General features: G+C 46.4%; 1 protein-coding gene across 1 annotated transcript in view; it reads left to right on the forward strand.

The window, feature by feature from the left end:
- LOC137378425 (fer-1-like protein 4) overlaps window positions 1-21,159 on the forward strand; it is a 518,691-nt gene that overhangs the window by 484,317 nt on the left and 13,215 nt on the right. The window contains 1 exon segment of the mRNA XM_068048756.1: window positions 12,707-12,948. Coding sequence (XP_067904857.1) covers window positions 12,707-12,948 — 242 coding nt within the window.

Consider the following 21,159-nt stretch of genomic DNA (forward strand, 5'->3'; position numbering starts at 1 on the left):
GGACCTTTGCTGTTTGTAGTATATATAAATGATTTGGAGGAAAATGTAGCTGGTCTGATTAGTAGGTTTGCGGACGACACAAAGGTTGATGGAGTTGCGGATAGTGATGAGGATTGTCAGAGGATACAGCAGGATATAGATCGGTTGGAGACTTGGGCGGAGAAATGGCAGATGGAGTTTAATCCGGACAAATGTGAGGTAATGCATTTTGGAAAGTCTAATACAGGTGGGAAGTATACAGTAAATGGCAGAACCCTTAGGAGTATTGACAGGCAGAGGGATCTGGGCGTACAGGTCCACAGATCACTGAAAGTGGCAACACAGATGGATAAGGTAGTCAAGAAGGCATACGGCATGCTTGCCTTCATCGGTCGGGGCATAGAGTATAAAAATTGGCAAGTCATGCTGCAGCTGTACAGAACTTTAGTTCGGCCACATTTGGAATATTGTGTGCAATTCTGGTTGCCACACTACCAGAAGGCTTTGGAGAGGGTACTGAAGAGGTTTACCAGGATGTTGCCTGGTTTGGAGGGTATTTGCTATGAGGAGAGGTTGGATAAACTCGGATTGTTTTCACTGGAACGACGGAGGTGGAGGGGCGACCTGATAGAGGTTTACAAAGTTATGAGTGGCATGTGCAGAGTGGAGTCAGAAGCTTTTTCCCAGGGTGGAAGAGTCAGTTACTAGGGGACATAGGTTTAAGGTGCGAGAGGCAAAGTTTAGAGGGGATGTGCGAGGCAAGTTTCTTACTCAGAGGGTGGTGAGTGCCTGGAACCTGCTGCCGGGGGAGGTGGTGGAAGCAGGTACGATAGCGACGTTTAAGAGGCATCTTGACAAATAGCTGAATCGGATGGGAATAGAGGGATACGGTCCCCGGAAGTGCAGAAGGTTTTAGTTTAGACAGGCATCATGATCGGCGCATGCTTGGAGGGCCGAATGGCCTGTTCCTGTGCTGTACTGTTCTTTGTTCTTTGATCCAGGGAAATACAAGAGCGGGGGGTTATGCTGGAACTGTATAACTCATTGGTTGGGCCACAACCTGAGTACTGTGTGCAGTCCTGGTCACCTCATTACAGAAATAATGTAATTGCATTATAGAGGGTACAGAGGAGAATTATGAGGATGTTGCCGGGACTGGAAAAATGCAGCTATAAGGAAAGATTAGATAGGCTGGGGTTGTTCTCCTTGGAACAAAGAAGGCTGAGGGGAGATTTGATTGAAATGTACAAAATTGTGAGGGGCCTGTATAGAATTGATGTGAAGGGCCTATTTACCTTAGCAGAGAGGTCAATGACTAGGGGACATAGATTTAAAGTGATTGGTAGACAGATTAGAGGGGAGATGAGGAAAATAATTTTCACCCAAAGGGTGGTGGGAGTCTGGAACTCACTGCCTAAAAGGGTAGCAGAAGCAGAAACCCGCAACGCTTTTAAAAGGTGTCTGGATATACACCTCAAGAACCCTAACCTGCAGGGCTACAGACCAAATACTGGAAGCTGGGATTAGACTCGGTGGCTTGTTTTTCGGCCGGCACAGACACGATGGGCCAAGTGGCCTCTTTATGTGTCATAAACTCTCTAAGTTTCTATGAGTCTATGGACACTATTTTGTGAGCCTCAACTTTGTTCACCAGCCTTTTATGTGGTACCTTATCAAATGCTTTCTTGAAATCCATATAAGCAACATCCACCACATTTCCTTTATCAACCTGTTCTGTCACTTTATCAAAAAATTCAGTTAGATTAGTCAAAATTAATCTGTCTTTTACAAATCCATGCTGGATATCCTTAATTAACCCGAACCTCTCCGTGTGTATGTTGATTTTTTCCCCCCGATTATTGTTTCTAAAACCTTACCCACCACTGATGTTAAACTGACTGGCCTGTAGTTGCTACGACTGTCCTTCCACCCTTTCTTGAATAACGGTGTCACATTTGCCACTCTTCAATCCGCTGCTACCTCCCCATTATGCAGAGACGATTGGAAGATTATAGCAAGCCCTTCTGCTATCTCCATACCCACTTCCTTTAGCAACCTGGGATGCAAGCCACCCAAACCAGGTGACTTATCTACCCTAAGCATAGCCAACCTTTTTAGTACCTTTCCCCACCTTAATTTTTACCCTATCCATTGCTTCTACTCTCTCCGTTTCTACCGATATTTTGTCAGATTCCACATCCTTAGTGAACCCTGATACAAAGTACTCATTAAGTATATTAGCCTCGCCCTGCTCCTCTAAGCCTATATTACCCACTTTGTCCGTATTAGGCCCCACTCCACCTCTTACTTCCCACTACTATTTACATGCCGGTAGAAGATTTTTGGGTTGCCTTTTATGTTGACTGCTATTCTATTCTCATATTCTCCCTTTGCCAGTCTAATTTTCCTCTTCACCTCCCTTCTCAACTTATTGTATATGGCCTGGTTCTCACTTGAGGAATTCACCTGACATACATCATCCACCCTCTTTTTGTTTCATCATAATATCTATCACTCTCATCATCCAAGGACCCCTGTTATTGGTTCCCTTACCTTTCGCCGTTGTTGATACAAAAACATACCTGTCACGAGTCCGTCCGAGTGACCATCGAGCATTGGGCTCAGTGCCTATGCCCAGCTCCACCACACGCTCTGACACATCTGAGATGCTGACTAAATGCGGCCTGTGCCTACACTGGCAGCCCACTGAGGGAGCAAAGGTCAAGGGTGCATCTCACAAGTCATCAATGAAAGCATGAGCGCCTTACTGGAATGAATCTGATCTCTAATACCACAATTGTAGCAACCAATGCAAAGGCCAGAATTAATAGCCCACATGCGTCTAGGTGCTCTTTATACGTTTTCTTATGCTTCTATGCGGTGATACACCTGCATTGACAGCTGAGGTGAAGGCAGGCTGCTGTTCGGGGTGTCCCTTGGCCTGGGGTGACTTTGGCAGGCGTCCTCTGGCTACCTGAGGCCTGGAGGGCCCCGGTTGGCTGAGGGGTTCCTGAACAGGTGCAGGAGCCTCCTCAGTCGTCCCAACTACTGGAGCTGGAATCACTGGCAGATGGGCTGAGAAGCCACTGTCCACACTCAGAGCATCTTGAGGGGAGCCCCCAGATGTGAAGGTAAGCCTCTCCTCCTCCCTGTCAAGGCTCACTTGAACCTCCCTGCTGACCTTAGAAGGACAAGGACATGGAGAAGACTCCAGGTGCCTCGCCCCTCTCTCACCTTGCCACTGCTGAGTTGAGCTCATGCCCAAAGCAATGGTTTGCAGGTCTGCATGCATCTGTGGGATCTGGCAGTCCATGAGGATTACTAACCTCTTGATTGAGGAAGCTATGCACTCACACACACCTGAAACAGGGCAGCAGTCATGTAATGGAGGGACAACTTCATTGTCCACTCATGGCTATGTATTGCCTCTGGCAGCTCCGCCAGATGTTCACTTACCTCTCTGCAACTCCGTCAGGTTCTGTGCTGCCTCAAACATAGTCCCAGTTGGCTCCTGCTCAGTCCAATCGGTCCGCAGACCTGGTGCAGGGGCGCAGCAGCAATAGAGGGGAAGGTCCAGTAGCAGTTGTAGAGGGGGGTCCAGGAGTTACAGCAGTAACAGTATTAGAGGAGGGTCCAGGGGTTACAGCAGTAACAGTATTAGAGGAGGGTCCAGGGGTTACAGCAGTAACAGTAGTAGAGGGGGGTCCAGGAGTTACAGCAGTAGCAGTGGTAGAGGGGGGTCCAGGGGTTACAGCAGTAACAGTAGTAGAGGAGGGTCCAGGAGTTACAGCAGTAGCAGTGGTAGAGGGGGGTCCAGGGGTTACAGCAGTAGCAGTGGTAGAGGAGGGTCCAGGGGTTACAGCAGTAACAGTAGTAGAGGAGGGTCCAGGGGTTACATCAGTAACAGTAGTAGAGGAGGGTCCAGGAGTTACAGCAGTAACAGTATTAGAGGAGGGTCCAGGGGTTACAGTAGTAGAGGAGGGTCCAGGAGTTACAGCAGTAACAGTAGTAGAGGAGGGTCCAGGGGTTACAGCAGTAACAGTATTAGAGGAGGGTCCAGGGGTTACAGCAGTAACAGTAGTAGAGGGGGGTCCAGGAGTTACAGCAGTAACAGTAGTAGAGGAGGGTCCAGGGGTTACAGCAGTAACAGTAGTAGAGGAGGGTCCAGGGGTTACAGCAGTAACAGTAGTAGAGGAGGGTCCAGGAGTTACAGCAGTAGCAGTGGTAGAGGGGGGTCCAGGGGTTACAGCAGTAGCAGTGGTAGAGGAGGGTCCAGGGGTTACAGCAGTAACAGTAGTAGAAGAGGGTCCAGGGGTTACAGCAGTAGCAGTGGTAGAGGGGGGTCCAGGGGTTACAGCAGTAGCAGTGGTAGAGGGGGGTCCAGGGGTTACAGCAGTAACAGTAGTAGAGGAGGGTCCAGGGGTTACAGCAGTAACAGTAGTAGAGGAGGGTCCAGGGGTTACAGCAGTAACAGTAGTAGAGGAGGGTCCAGGAGTTACAGCAGTAACAGTATTAGAGGAGGGTCCAGGGGTTACAGTAGTAGAGGAGGGTCCAGGAGTTACAGCAGTAACAGTAGTAGAGGAGGGTCCAGGGGTTACAGCAGTAACAGTATTAGAGGAGGGTCCAGGGGTTACAGTAGTAGAGGAGGGTCCAGGGGTTACAGCAGTAACAGTATTAGAGGAGGGTCCAGGGGTTACAGCAGTAACAGTATTAGAGGAGTGTCCAGGGGTTACAGCAGTAACAGTAGTAGAGGAGGGTCCAGGGGTTACAGCAGTAACAGTAGTAGAGGAGGGTCCAGGGGTTACAGTAGTAGAGGAGGGTCCAGGGGTTACAGCAGTAACAGTATTAGAGGAGGGTCCAGGGGTTACAGCAGTAACAGTATTAGAGGAGGGTCCAGGGGTTACAGTAGTAGAGGAGGGTCCAGGGGTTACAGCAGTAACAGTATTAGAGGAGGGTCCAGGGGTTACAGTAGTAGAGGAGGGTCCAGGGGTTACATCAGTAACAGTAGTAGAGGAGGGTCCAGGGGTTACAGCAGTAACAGTATTAGAGGAGGGTCCAGGGGTTACAGTAGTAGAGGAGGGTCCAGGAGTTACAGCAGTAACAGTAGTAGAGGAGGGTCCAGGGGTTACAGCAGTAACAGTATTAGAGGAGGGTCCAGGGGTTACAGCAGTAACAGTAGTAGAGGAGGGTCCAGGGGTTACAGCAGTAACAGTAGTAGAGGAGGGTCCAGGAGTTACAGCAGTAGCAGTGGTAGAGGGGGGTCCAGGGGTTACAGCAGTAACAGTAGTAGAGGAGGGTCCAGGGGTTACAGTAGTAGAGGAGGGTCCAGGGGTTACAGCAGTAACAGTAGTAGAGGAGGGTCCAGGGGTTACAGCAGTAACAGTATTAGAGGAGGGTCCAGGGGTTACAGTAGTAGAGGAGGGTCCAGGTGTTACAGTAGTAGAGGAGGGTCCAGGGGTTACAGCAGTAACAGTATTAGAGGAGGGTCCAGGGGTTACAGCAGTAACAGTAGTAGAGGAGGGTCCAGGGGTTACAGCAGTAACAGTATTAGAGGAGGGTCCAGGAGTTACAGCAGTAACAGTATTAGAGGAGGGTCCAGGAGTTACAGCAGTAACAGTAGTAGAGGAGGGTCCAGGGGTTACAGCAGTAACAGTAGTAGAGGAGGGTCCAGGAGTTACAGTAATAGAGGAGGGTCCAGGGGTTACAGCAGTGACAGTAGTAGAGGAGGGTCCAGGGGTTACAGCAGTAGCAGTTGTAGAGGAGGGTCCAGGGGTTACAGCAGTAACAGTATTAGAGGAGGGTCCAGGGGTTACAGCAGTAACAGTATTAGAGGAGGGTCCAGGAGTTACAGCAGTCACAGTAGTAGAGGGGGGTCCAGGGGTTACAGCAGTAACAGTATTAGAGGAGGGTCCAGGGGTTACAGCAGTAACAGTATTAGAGGAGGGTCCAGGAGTTACAGCAGTAACAATAGTAGAGGGGGGTCCAGGAGTTACAGCAGTAACAGTATTAGAGGAGGGTCCAGGGGTTACAGCAGTAACAATATTAGAGGAGGGTCCAGGAGTTACAGTAGTAGAGGAGGGTCCAGGGGTTACAGCAGTAACAGTAGTAGAGGAGGGTCCAGGGGTTACAGCAGTAGCAGTTGTAGAGGAGGGTCCAGGGGTTACAGCAGTAACAGTATTAGAGGAGGGTCCAGGGGTTACAGCAGTAACAGTATTAGAGGGGGGTCCAGGAGTTACAGCAGCAGCAGAGGAGTCCAACAGCACTCCAAATTCACTGCATTACTGAACCGCAGCAGTACAAGCAGGGCTAAGTGCTTTAAAGATAGTGCAAACACTTGCGTCCTGATCACCTAACACTGCCATCATGTCTCAAAGCCCACCCCTGTCCTGCAACAGGACAATCCTTGAGACTCAGTTATGTCAATTGGCTGGATGCTGCCATGTCTGGTGCCGCCTCCAGGACACGTGACAGATTGACAGAAATCATTTGCATTTCTATAGCGCTTTTCACAACCACCAGATGTCTCAAAGCACTTTACAGCCAATGCATCACTTTAGAAGTGTAGTCACTGTTGTAAGACAGACAGATAAAAAATTATTCTGAGTCATAGAGTTATACAGCACAGAAACAGGCCACTCATCCCATCGTGTCTGTGCAGACCATCAAGTATCTAACTATTCTAATCCCATTTTCCTGCACATGGCCCGTAGCCTTGTATGCTATGACATTTCAAGTGCTCATCTAAATACTTAAATGTTGTGAGGGTTCCTGCCTCTAGCACCCCTTCAGACAGTGCATTCCAGATTCCAACCATCCTCTGGGTGAAAACATTTTTCCTCACATCCGCTCTGAACCTCCTGCCCCTTACCTTAAATCTATGCCCCCTGGTTATTGACCCCTCCGCTAAGGGGAAAATGTCTCTTCCTATCTTAACCTATCAATGCTCCTCTTAATTTTGTATACCTCAATGATGTCCACCCTCAGCCTTCTCGGCTCGAAGGAAAACAACCCTAGCCTTTTCAGTCTCTCTTCAGAGCTGAAATGCTCCAGCCCAGGTAACATCCTGGTGAATCTCTTCTGCACCCTCTCCAGTGCAATCACATCCTTCCTATAGTGTGGTGCCCAGAACTGTACATAGTACTCCAGCTGTGGCCTAACTAGCATTTTATACAGCTCCATCATAACCTCCCTGCTCTTATATTCTATGCCTTGGCTAATAAAGGCAAGTATCCCATATGCCTTCCGAACCACCTTATCTACCTGTGCTGCTGCCTTCAGTGATCTACGGACAAGTACACCAAGGTCCCTCTGACCTTCTGTACTTCCTAGGGTCCTACCATCCATTGTATATTCCCTTACCTTGTTAGTCCTCCCAAAATGCATCACTCCACACATCTCAGGATTAAATTCCATTTGCCACTGCTCCGCCCATCTTACCAGCCCATCTATATCATCCTGTAGTCTAAGGCTTTCCTCCTCAGTATTTATGACACCACCAATTTTCATGTCATCTGCAAACTTATTTATCATACCTCCTATATTCACATCTAAATCATTAATGTACACTACAAACAGCAAGGGTCCCAGCACTGATCCCTGCGGTACACCACTGGTCACAGGCTTCCACTTGCAAAACAACCCTTAAACATTACCCTCTGTTTCCTGCCACTTAGCCAATTTTGGATCCAATTTGCCAAATTGCCCTAGATCACATGGGCTCTTACCTTCTTAACCAATCTCCCATGTGGGACCTTATCGAAAGCCTTACTGAAGTCCATGTAGACTACATCAACTGCTTTACCCTCATCTACACATCTCGTCACCTCCTCGAAAAATTCAATCAAGTTAGTTAGACACGATGTCCCCTTGACAAAGCCATGCTGATTATCCCTGATTAATCCCTGCCTCTCCAAGTGGAGATTAATCCTGTCCCTCAGAATTTTTTCCAATAGTTTCCCAATCACTGATGTTAGACTCACTGGCCTGTAATTACCTGGTTTATCCCTCCTACCCTTCTTGAATAATGGTACCACATTCGCTGTCCTCCAGTCCTCTGGTACCTCTCCCATGGCCAGAGAGGATTTGAAAATTTGTGTCAGAGCCCCTGCTATCTCCTCCCTTGCCTCACATAACATCCTGGGATACATCTCATCTGGGCCTGGGGATTTATCCACTTTTAAGCCCGCTAAAACATCTAATACTTCCTCCTTTTCAGTGCTAATATGTTCAAGTATATCACAATCCCCCTCCCTGACCTCTACACCTACATCGTCCTTCTCCACAGTGAACACAGATGCAAAGTAATCATTTAAAACCTCACTTATTTCCTCCAGCTCCACACACACATTGCCACTTTGGTCCCTAATAGGCCCTACTCTTTCTACTCTTTCCCTGGTTACCCTCTTGTTTTGGGCGGTACAGTGGTGCAGTGGTTAGCACCGCACCCTCATAGCTCCAGCGACGCGGGTTCGATTCTGGGTACTGCCTGTGCAGAGTTTGCAAGTTCTCCCTGTGACCGTGTGGGTTTTTGCCGGGTGCTCCAGTTTCCTCCCACAGCCAAAGACTTGCAGGTTGATAGGTAAATTGGCCATTGTAAATTGCCCCTAGCTTAGGTTGGTAGTAGTGGAAGGTGGGGATGTGAGAGGGTATTCATGTAGGATTAGTATAAATAGGTGGTTGATGGTTGACACAGACGCGGTGGGCCTAAGGGCCTGTTTCAGTGCTGTATCTCTAAATAAATAAATTTTAAAAATAAATAAATAATAACGAACAAAGAACAGTACAGCACAGGAACAGGCCATTCGGCCCTCCAAGCCTGCGCCGATCTTGATGCCTGCCGAAACTAAAACCTTCTGCACTTCCGGGGACCATAACCCTCTATTCCCATCCTATTCATGTATTTGTCAAGATGCCTCTTAAACGTCATTATCGTACCTGCTTCCACCACCTCCCCCGGCAGCAAGTTCCAGGCACTCACCACCCTCTGTGTAAAGAACTTGCCTCGTACATCCCCTCTAAACTTTGCCCCTCTCACCTTAAACCTATGTCCCCTAGTTACTGACTCTTCCACCCTGGGAAAAAGCTTCTGACTATCCACTCTGTCCATGCCGCTCATAACTTTGTAAACTTCTATCATGTCGCCCCTCCACCTCCGTCGTTCCAGTGAAAACAATCCGAGTTGATCTAACCTCTCCTCATAGCTAATGCCCTCCAGACCAGGCAACATCCTGGTAAACCTCTTCTGTAACCTCTCCAAAGCCTCCACGTCCTTCTGGTAGTGTGGTGACCAGAATTGCACGCAATATTCTAAGTGTGGCCTAACTAAAGTTCTGTACAGCTGCAACATGACTTGCCAATTTTTATACTCTATGCTCTGACCGATGAAGGCAAGCATGCCGTATGCCTTCTTGACTACCTTATCCACCTGCGTTGCTACTTTCAGTGACCTGTGGATCTGTACGCCCAGATCTCTCTGCCTGTCAATACTCCTAAGGGTTCTGCCATTTACTGTATACTTCCCACCTGCATTAGACTTTCCAAAATGCATTACCTCACATTTGTCCGGATTAAACTCCATCTGCCATTTCTCCGTCCAACTCTCTAACCGATCGACATCCTGCTGTATCCTCTGACAATCCTCATCACTATCCGCAACTCCACCAACCTTTGTGTCGTCCGCAAACTTACAAATCAGACCAGCTACATTTTCCTCCAAATCATTTATATATACTACAAACAGCAAAGGTCCCAGTACTGATCCCTGCGGAACACCACTAGTCACATCCCTCCATTCAGAAAAACACCCATCCACTGTTACCCTCTGTCTTCTATGACTGAGCCAGTTCTGTATCCATCTTGCCAGCTCACCTCTGATCCCATGTGACTTCACCTTTTGTACCAGTCTGCCATGAGGGACCTTGTCAAAGGCTTTACTGAAGTCCATGTAGACAACATCCACTGCCCTTCCTTCATCAATCATCTTTGTCACTTCCTCAAAAAACTCAATCAAATTAGTGAGACACGACCTCCCCTTCACAAAACCATGCTGCTTCTCACTAATAAGTTCGTTTGTTTCCAAATGAGAGTAAATCCTGTCCCGAAGAATCCTCTCTAATAATTTCCCTCCCACTGATGTAAGGCTCACCAGCCTTTAATTTCCTGGATTATCCTTGCTACCCTTCTTAAACAAAGGAACAACATTGACTATTTTCCAGTCCTCTGGGACCTCACCTGTAGCCAATGAGGATGGAAAGATTTCTGTCAAGGCCCCAGCAATTTCTTCCCTTGCCTCCCTCAGTATTCTGGGGTAGATCCCATCAGGCCCTGGGGACTTATCTACCTTGATGCTTTGCAATAATATACTTATAATATACTTAGAAAACAGTTTAGGATTTTCCTTTATCTTGCCCGCCGATGTTTTTTTCATGTCCCCTCTTCGCTCTCCAAATTACCTTTTTAAGTACTCCCCTACACTTTCTATACTCCTCGAGTGCCTCCGCTGTTTTCTCAGCTGATCTGCCATAAGACTCCTTTTTTTTCCTGATCCAATACTCTATATCCCTTGACATCCAGGGTTCCCTGGACTTGTTGGTCCTTCCTTCTTCTTTGGCCTCCTTGTCTCGAGAGACAATGGGTAAGCGCCTGGAGGTGGTCAGTGGTTTGTGAAGCAGCACCTGGAGTGGCTATAAAGGCCAATTCTAGAGTGACAGACTCTTCCACAGGTGCTGCAGATAAAATTGGTTGTCGGGGCTGTTACACAGTTGGCTCTCTCCTTGCGCTTCTGTCTTTTTTCCTGCCAACTGCTAAGTCTCCTCGACTCGCTTTAGCCCCGCCTTTACGGTTACCCGCCAGCTCTGGCGATCGCTGGCAACTGACTTCCACGACTTGTGATCAATGTCACAGGAATTCATGTCGCGTTTGCAGACGTCTTTAAAGCGGAGACAAGGACGGCCGGTGGGTCTGATACCAGTGACGAGCTCGCTGTACAATGTGTTTTTGGAGATCCTGCCATCTTCCATGCGGCTCACATGGCCAAGCCATCTCAGGCGCCGCTGGCTTAGTAGGGTGTATATGCTGGGGATGTTGGCCGCCTCGAGGACTTCTGTGTTTTTTTTTTAGAGGTACAGCACTGAAATAGGCCCTTCGGCCCACCGAGTCTGTGCCGACCATCAACCACCCATTTACACTAATCCTACACTAATCCCATATTCCTACCACATCCCCACCTGTCCCTATATTTCCCTACCACCTACCTATACTAGGGGCAATTTATAATGGCCAATTTACCTTTCAACCTGCAAGTCTTTTGGCTTGTGGGAGGAAACCAAGCACCCGGCAGAAACCCATGCAGTCACAGGGAGAACCTGCAAACTCCACACAGGCAGTACCCAGAATTGAACCCGGGTCGCTGCAGCTGTGAGGCTGCGGTGCTAACCACTGCGCCACCTGATGCCAAGGATTCTCCGGAGGCAGTGAAGATGGAATGAATTGAGACATCGCTCTTGGCTGACGTATGTTGTCCAGGCCTCGCTGCCGTAGAGCAAGGTACTGAAGACACAGGCTTGATACACTTGGACTTTTGTGTTCTGTGTCAATGCGCCATTTTCCCACACTCTCTTGGCCAGTCTGGACATAGCAGAAGAAGCCTTCCCCATGTGCTTGTTGAATTCTGCACAGAGAGACAGGTTACTGGTGATAGTTGAGCCTAGGTAGGTGAACTCTTGAACCACTTCCAGAGTGTGGTCACCGATACTTATGGATGGGGCATTTCTGATGTCCTGTCCCATGATGTTCGTTTTCTTGAGGCTGATGGTCCGACCCTTCACCTTAACGGGTACATGTTGGCTCTGAACTCTCACTATTTCCGTTTTGAATGACTCCCACTGGTCTGATGTAGACTTTCCTACAAGTAGCTGCTCCCAGTCCACTTTGGCCAGATCCTGTTTTATCAAATTGAAATCGGCCTTCCCCCAATTCAGTAACTTTATTTCTGGCCCATCTTTGTCCTTTTCCATAACTACCTTAAATTGTTCAGAGTTATAGTCACTATCCCCGAAATGCTCCCCCACTGACACTTCTACCACTTCGGATTAGGTCTAGTACTCTTGTACGATTTGTTAAATGTCTGAATCATGTCCTTATTCCCTGTTATAATTTCACCTCTGTCTGTCTCTAATGGGCTCAGATTTACTTTTGCTAATCTCTTTCTTTTTCCATACCTTTGGAAACTTTTACAATCCGTTTTATCTCTCTAGTTAGTTTACTCGCGTTTAAGCTATTGGGGATAGCCATGAACTGCCTCCCATGCAAAGTTCACAGCAGAACCTCACTTTTCCCTCACCCAAACCCATCTTGTTCACTAATGTCCTTTAGGGAAGGAAATATGTCATCCTTACCCAGTCTGGCCTACATGTGACTCCAGACCCACAGCAATGTGGTTGATTCTTATCTGCCCTCTGAAATGGCCGAGGAAATCACTCAATTCAAGGGCAATTAGGGATGGGTAACAAATGCTGGCCCTGCCAGTGATGCCTATGTCCCATGAAAGAATAAAAAAAATACCCACACAAACACTTATAGAAATGGGAACCAGATAGTGATCAGAAGCCGGAACCAGGAGTAAGAAACAGGTTCCATCCTATACAGAGTACTGTCTATACAGAGGGGTTGAATGTTCCAAAGGACACCAGACTCTCTGCATATAAAATGTTTCTGTTTAATTTCACAGTTGGTTAAAGGGTTTAGAAAATGATAAGCAAGAGACTGATGTCCACTTTAATTCTCTGACTGGAGAGGGGAATTTCAACTGGCGGTTTGTCTTCCGCTTTGACTACTTGCCAACAGAGAAAGAGATTGTTTATAAGAAGAAAGAGTCGATTTTCTCCTTGGAGGAGTCTGAGTTTCGACAGCCTGCTGTTCTCATGCTCCAAATCTGGGATTACGATTTGATTTCTGCAAATGACTTTCTCGGTAAGTATTTCAAGCCCATTTGACTCCAGAATTTTTTTTTAATTTCTCTTTTTTCTCTCCTACTCTAAAAGATGTCAAAGTCAAAGAACAAAATATTTGGAGAAAAGAAATTTAAAAGTGTGTGGAAAAGTGCATGGGAATGGGACTAAATAGAAATCTCATTCAGAGGCATAATGGCCCTTAGCAATACTGGGTTTCAGGGATGCATGTAACTCTCTAACTTTTTGCACTGCTAGGGCCATGGGAGAGAATTTGAAAATTAAAAGTCTAGCCTTACAACAGTGTAGTTCCTCTGCCCCAATTCCCCGCTTTAGTGGTTCTGCCAGAAATCAGCGCAGGTGCCTATCCAAGATATGGAAGTAGGTCTGACCCTAGTACTTGAAGTCGTCTGAGTCCTGATAGGAACATAGGAACAGGAATGGACCATTCAGCCCATCGAGACTGCTCCACCATTCAATATGATCATGGCTGATCATCCACTTCAATGCCTTTTCCCCACACTATCTCCATATCCCCTTACGTCACTGTATTGAGAAATCTGTCAATCTCTGCTTTAAACATACTCAATGACTGAGCTTCCACAGCCCTTTGGGGTAGAGAATTCCAAAGATTCACAACCCTCTGAGTAAAGAAATTTCTCCTCATCTCAGTCCTAAGTAGCTTCCTCCTTATTTTGAAATTGTATCCCCTGGTTCTAGACTCCCCAATGAGGGGAAACATCAATTCCTGTGCCATGTGGGAATTTCAGGACACCTCATGTGTCTTGGGTGACCAGGTGTCTCTGGCTGCTTCAGCTCAAGCTCTGGATTTCCAATCTTGAGGAGCAGCTGGAGTCACTGCAGAGCAATGTGATTGACTCTTAAATGCCCTCTGAAATGGCCTAGCAAGCCACTCAGTTGTATCAAACTGCTACAAAGTTTAAGAAAAGGAATGAAACCAGCACCCCAAGGACTGCAACGGTTCAAGAAGGCAGGTACCACCACCTTCTCAAGGGAAATTAGGGTTGGGCAATAAATGCTGGCCTAGCCAGCGACACCCACATCCCCTGAACAAATAAAAAAAACTCAGGGAGGATGAGAGTTTTTTGAATAGTACGTTCCAGGAGCTGGTCACCCCATAGGCAGTAAGAATTCAGGATAGTAGGTGGGTGGCCATTTGGAAGAAGAGGAAGAGGCAGGAAGTGCAGGAGTCTTCGGGGTGTCACTCTCAAGCAGGTACTCAGCATTGGAGACTGCTGGGAGTGATGATATGTTGAAGTAGTGCAGTCCAGAACACAGCACTAATCGGCAAGGGACTGCACAGGAGGGAACAACAAAGAGTAGAAATGCAGTCATTAAAGGAGAATCTGTCGTCAGGGAGACAGACAGTCATTTCTGTAACCATCATTGTGGGTCGCGCACGGTGTGTTGCCTCCATGAAGCCAGGGTTAAGGACATCAAGGAGAGGATGCAGAATATTATGCAAGGGGAAGGGAGTGAGCCAGAAGTTGTGGTACACATCAGTACCAATGACATAGAGAGAACAGGTATTGAGGTCCTTGGGTCTGATTTTCAGGAGTTAGGGAGGAAGTTTTTTTTTAGAGATACAGCACTGAAACAGGCCCTTCGGCCCACCGAGTCTGTGCCGACCAACAACCACCCATTTATACTAATCCTACATTAATCCCGTATTCTCTACAACATCCCACCATTCTCCTACCACCTACTTACACTAGTGGCAATTTACAATGGCCAATTTACCTATCAACCTGCAAGTTTTTGGCTGTGGGAGGAAACCGGAGCACCCGGCAGAAACCCACGCGGTCACAGGGAGAACTTGCAAACTCCACCCAGGCAGTACCCAGAACTGAACCCAGGTCGCTGGAGCTGTGAGGCTGCGGTGCTAACCACTGCGCCACTGTGCCGCTCAAAAGGAGGGCCTCAAAGGTAGTAATCTCTGGATTATTCCCAGTGACATGCTAGTGGGAGTAGAAATAGGAAGATAGGGAGGATCAAAGTGTGGCTTGAGGCATGGTGCAGGAGGGAGGGCTTCAGATTCTTGGGTCATTGGGACTCGTTCTGTGGGAGGAGGCACCTATTCAAGAGGGAAAGGTTGGACCTCAATAGGACTGGGCCCAATGTCCTCACGGAGAGATTCACTAGTGTGATTGAGGAGGGTTTAAGCTAAATTGGCAGGGGAATGGGCACCAGCATATACAAGTAGAAAAGAGGAGAGAGTGTTGGATAGTACTAAAGAAAGGAGTGGTACCATATTAGATAGGAGCAGACTAAAAAGGAGTACAAAGACAGGTTTACAATGCATGTATGTAAATGCACAAATGTGTAGTGAATAAGGTTAGTGAGCTACAAGCATAAATAGCCATGTGGGAATATGATGTTGTGGCAATAACATAAACGTGGCTTAAAAATGATGAGGACTGGGCACATACTATTAAAGGATACAAAGTGTTCAGAAAAGATAGTGAAGGAGCAAAAGGAGGTAGGGTGGCAGTATTGATTAGGGAAGACATTGTAGTGCTGGAAAGAGAGGATATCCTTGAGGGGGCAAGGACAAAATCCATTTGGTTAAAGCTGAGAAGGAAAAAGGGTATGATCACAGCACTGGGGATTTTCTATAGGCCTCCAAATAGTGAAAGAAAGATAGAGGAGCAAGTTGCAGGGAAATCAGAGATATGCAAGAACTATAGATTGGTGATACTGGGGGACCTTAATTACCCAAATATTGATTGGGATAATTCTAGAGTAAATGGTAGGGACGGACCGGGAGGAATTTCTGAAATGTGTTCAGAAGAACTTCCTTGACTAGTATGTTCTTGGTCCATCTAGGAAGGAGGCGTTGCTGCATCTGGTGCTGGGTAATGAGGTGTGCAAAGTGGACCAAGTGTCTATGGGAGAACATTTGGATAAGATAAGGTATCATTTGGATAAGATAAGGATAAGATAAGATAAGATATCATAAGGTTTAGATTAGTAATGGAGAAGATCAAGGAACAATCTAAAGCAGAACTTCTAAATTGGAAGAGGGCTAACGTCACTGGGTTGAGAGGGGATCTAGTCGAGAGGAGTATAGAAAGTGGAAGGGTGAAATCAAAAAGGAAGTTAAGAAAGCAACGAGAGGCCATGAAAGAATATTGGCAAGCAAAATCAAGGAGAACCTAAAGATGTTTCATCAGTACATTAAAAGTAAGGATAACTAAGGAGAGAGTAGGGCCCATAAAGACCAAGAAGGTAACCTATGTGTGGAGATGGAAGATGTAGGTATGGTTCTTAATGAATACTTTGCGTCTGTCTTCACAAAAGAGGCAAAAGAGGGGGGCGATGCAGACATTGTAGTTAAGGAGCAGGAATGTGAAGTATTGGATGTAATAAACATAGGGAGAGAGGAAGTATTAAGGGGATTAGTATCCTTGAAAGTTGATAAATCACCAGACCTGGATGAAATACGAACATACGAATTTGGAGCAGGAATAGGCCATTCAGCCTTTCGGGCCTGCTCTGCCATTTAATACGAGCATGGGTGATCTGTTTGTGTCTCGAATTCCACACTCCCATCTACTCCCGATAACCTTTGATTCACTTGCCTACAAGAATCTATCTACTCCGTCTTAAAAATATTCAATGACCCTGCCTCCACCACCTTGATTAGATTAGATTAGAGATACAGCACTGAAACAGGCCCTTCGGCCCACCGAGTCTGTGCCGAACATCAACCACCCGTTTATACTAATCCTACACTAATCCCATATTCCTACCAAACATCCCCACCTGTCCCTATATTTCCCTTCCACCTACCTATACTAGTGACAATTTATAATGGCCAATTTACCTATCAACCTGCAAGTCTTTTGGCTTGTGGGAGGAAACCGGAGCACCCGGAGAAAACCCACGCAGACACAGGGAGAACTTGCAAACTCCACACAGGCAGTACCCGGAATCGAACCCGGGACCCTGGAGCTGTGAGGCTGCGGTGCTAACCACTGCGCCACTGTGCCGCTCTCTGAGGCAGAGAGTTCCAAAGTCGCACAACCCTCAGAGAAAAAAGTTCTCTTTATCTCTGTCCTAAAAGGACAACCCCTAATTTTAAAAACTGTGCCCCTAGTTCTGGACTCACCCACAAGAGGAAACATCCTTTTCACATCCACCTTGTCAAGACCATTCAGGATCTTATAAACTTCAATCAAGTCTCCCCTCACTCTTCTAAACTCCAGTGAAAACAAGCCGAGTCTGTCCAACCTTTCATCATAAGACAACCTGCTCATTCCAGGTATCAATCTAGTAAACCCCTTCTGAACCGCCTCCAAAGTATTTACATCTTTCCTTAAATAAGGAGACCAAAACCGCAAACAGAATTCGAGATGCGATCTCACCAATGTCCTGTATAACTGAAGCATAACATCCTTACTTTTATTTTCAATTCCTTTCGTAATAAAGGATAGCATTCCATTAGCCTTCTTTATTACTTGCCGTACCTGCAGACTAACTTTTTGTGACTCATGCACGAGAACACCTAGATCCCTCTGCACTTTGGAATTCTGCAGTCGTTTTCCACTTAAGTAATACTCTGCTTTTTTAATCTTCCTGCCAAAATGAAAAACTTCACATTATACTCCATCTGCCAGATTTTTGCCCACTCACTCAACCTATCTATATTGGTCTGCAACCTTCTTATGTCCTCTTCACAACATACTTTTCTACCTATCTTTGTGTCAGCTGTAAATTTAGATACCATCCCATCGCTTCCCTCATCGAAATCATTGATATAAACTGTAAAAAGTTGAGGCCCCAGCACAGACCCCTGCGGGACTCCACTCTTCACATCCTGCCAATCAGAAAAGGATCCATTTATGCATACTCTCTGTTTTCTGCCAGCCAGCCAATCTTCTATCCATGCTAATATGTTACCCCCTACACCATGAGCTCCTACTTTGCGCAATAACCTTTTATGTGGCACCTTGTCAAATGCCTTCTGGAAATCCAAGTACAGTACGTCAACGGGTTCCCCTTTATCCACAGCACATGTTACTCCTTTAAAGAACTCCAATAAACTGTTTAAATGTGATTTCCCTTTCACACAACCATGCTATTCCCGATTACCTTGAGTTTGTCTAAGTACCCAGCTATAGGCTTCTTAATGATCGATTCTAACACCTTATTGGCTTAGTGGCAGGAGGCAGAGGGTGATGGCCAAGGGTTGTTTTTGCGAGTGGAAGCCTGTGACCAGTGGTGTACCACAGGGATCGGTGCTGGGAACCTTGCTGTTTGTAGTGTACATTAATGATTTAGACATGAATATTGGAGGTATGATCGGTAAGTTCGCAGATGACACGAAAATTGGTGGTGTCGTAAGTAGTGAGGAGGAAAGCCTTAGATTACAGGACGATATGGATGGGCTGGTAAGATGGGCGGAGCAGTGGCAAATGGAATTTAATCCTGAGAAGTGTGAGGTGATGCATTTTGGGAGGACTAACAAGGCAAGGGAATATACAATGGATGGTAGGACCCTAGGAAGTACAAAGGGTCAGAGGGACCTTGGTGTATTTGTCCACAGATCACTGAAGGCAGCAGCACAGGTAGATAAGGTGGTTAGGAAGGCATATGGGATACTTGCCTTTATTAGCTGAGGCATAGAATATGAAAGCAGGGAGGTTATGATGGAGCTGTATAAAATGCTAGTTAGGCCACAGCTGGAGTACTGTGTACGGTTCTGGTTGCCACACTATAGGAAGGATGTGATTGCACTGGAGAGGGTGCAGAGGAGATTCACCAGGATGTTGCCTGGACTGGAGCATTTCAGCTATGAAGAGAGACTGGATAGGGTTGTTTTCCTTCGAGCAGAGAAGGCTGAGGGGGGACCTGATTGAAGTATACAAAATTATGAGGGGCATAGATAGGGTAGATAGGAAGAAACTTTTTCCCTTAGCGGAGGTGTCGATAACCAGGGGGCATAGATTTAAAGTAAGGGGCAGGAGGTTTAGAGGGGATTTGAGGAAAAATTCTTTCACCCAAAGGGTGGTTGGAATCTGGAACGCACTGTCTGAGGGGCTGGTAGCGGCAGAAACCCTCACAACATTTAAGAAGTATTTACATGAGCACTTGAAATGCCATAGCATACAAGGCTACAGGCCAAGTGCTGGAAAATGGAATCAGAATGGATAGGTGCTTGATGGCCGGCACGGACACAGTGGGCTGAAGGGCCTGTTTCTGTACTGTATGACTCTATGACTTTCCCCACGACACACGTCAAGCCAACTGGCCTATAGTTACCCGTTTACTGCCTCCCCCGCCCTTCTTGAATAGAGGGATTATATTTGCTACTTTCTAGTCTGATGGGACCTTTCCAGAATCTAGCGAATTTTGAAAAATTGTCACCAACGCATTAGCCACCTCTTTTAAGACCCTAGGATGAAGCCCATCACAGACCCAGGACTTGTCAGCCTGCAGCTCCATCAAATGTACCCCAGGCTGTTTAAAGAAGCCAGGGAGGAAATAGCAGAAGGTCTGTCCATCATTTTCCAGTCCTCACTGGATACAGGTGTGGTACCGGAAGATTGGAGGACTGCTAACGTTGTACCTTTGTTTAAAAAAGGAGCGAGGGATCGACTGAATAATTACAGGTCAATCAGTTTAACCTCAGTAGTGGGCAAATTATTGGAATCAATTCTGAGAGACAAGATAAACTGTCACTTAGAAAGGCACAGATTAATCAGGATAGTCAGCATGGATTTGTTAAGGGAAGGTCGTGTCTGACTGATTTCGGATTGATTTTTTGAGGCAGTAACAAGGAGTATTGATGAGGGTAGAGCAGTTGATGTGGTCTACTTGGATTTTAGCAAGGCTTTTGACAAGGTCTCACATGGCAGACTGGTTAAAAAATAAAAGCCCAAGGGATCCAGGGGAATGTAGCAAGCTGGATAAAAAATTGGCTCAGTGGCAGAAAACAAAGGGTAATTGTTGACGAGTGTTTTAGCGACTGGAGGGCTGTTTCCAGTGGCGTTCCGCAGGGCTCAGGAAGATATTGATGGTCTGTTCAGATGGGCAGAAAATTAGCAAATGGAATTCAACTTGGAGAAGTGTGAGGTGAGGTCAAGTAAGGCAAGGGAATACACAATAAATGGGAGGATATTTAGAAGTGTGGATGAAGTGTGGGACCTTGGAGTGTATGTTCACAGATCCCTGAAGGTAGCAGGACAGGTCGATACGGTGGTTAAGAAGGCATTTGGAATCCTTTTCTTTATTAGCCGAGACATAAAATAATAAGAGTAGGGAGGTTATACTGGAACTGTACATAACATTATTTAGGCCACAACTTAAGTACTGTGTGCAGTTCTGGTCACCTCATTACAGAAAGGATGTAATTACACTAGAGAGGGTACAGAGGAGATTTACGAGGATGTTGCCAGGACTGGAAAAATTGCAGCTATGAAGAAAGATTGGATAGGCTCGGGTTGTTCTCCCTTGGAACAGAGGAGGCTGAGGGGAGATTTGATTGAGAAGTACAAACTTGTGAGAGGCTTTGATAGAGTGGATGGGAAGAGCCTATTTACCTAAGCAGAGAGGTCAGTGACTCGGGAGCATAGATTTAAAGTGATTGGTAGAAGGATTAGAGGGTAGATGATGAAAACAATTTTGACCCAGAGGTTGGTGGGCGTCTGAAACTCACTGCCTGAAAGGGTGGTAGAGACAAAAAACCTCATCTCATTCAAAAGGTGGCTGGATATGCACCTCAAGTGCTGTAACCTGCAGGGCTGTGGACCAAATGCTGGAAAGTGGGATTAGACTGGGTGTTTTTTTTCAGCCGGCAAAGACAGGATGGGCCAAGTGGCCTTTTTATGTGCCGTAAGCTTTCTATGATTCTAATATCGAACCAAAGACAGGAAAAACTGTAATGGAATAATGGGTGATCTTTAAGGAGGAGATGTTTCAGGTACAGGCTAGGTATATTCCAACAAGAGTGAAAGGTAAGGGAATGAAAACCAGGGCTCCTTAGATGATGAGGGAGATAGAGAATATGATGAAACAAAAAAAGAGGGTGTATGATGCATGTCAGGTGAATTCTTCAAGTGAGAGCCAGGTCAAATACAATAAGTTGAGAGGGGAAATGAAGAGGAAATTCAGACTGAGAAAGAGAGAATATGAGAATAGAATAACAGTTAACATAAAAAGGAACCCACAAATCTTCAACTGGTACAAAAATAGAAAGCAGGTAGTCAGT

Source organism: Heterodontus francisci, chromosome 16, assembly GCF_036365525.1.
Source record: "Heterodontus francisci isolate sHetFra1 chromosome 16, sHetFra1.hap1, whole genome shotgun sequence".
Classification (NCBI taxonomy): Eukaryota; Metazoa; Chordata; class Chondrichthyes; order Heterodontiformes; family Heterodontidae; genus Heterodontus; species Heterodontus francisci.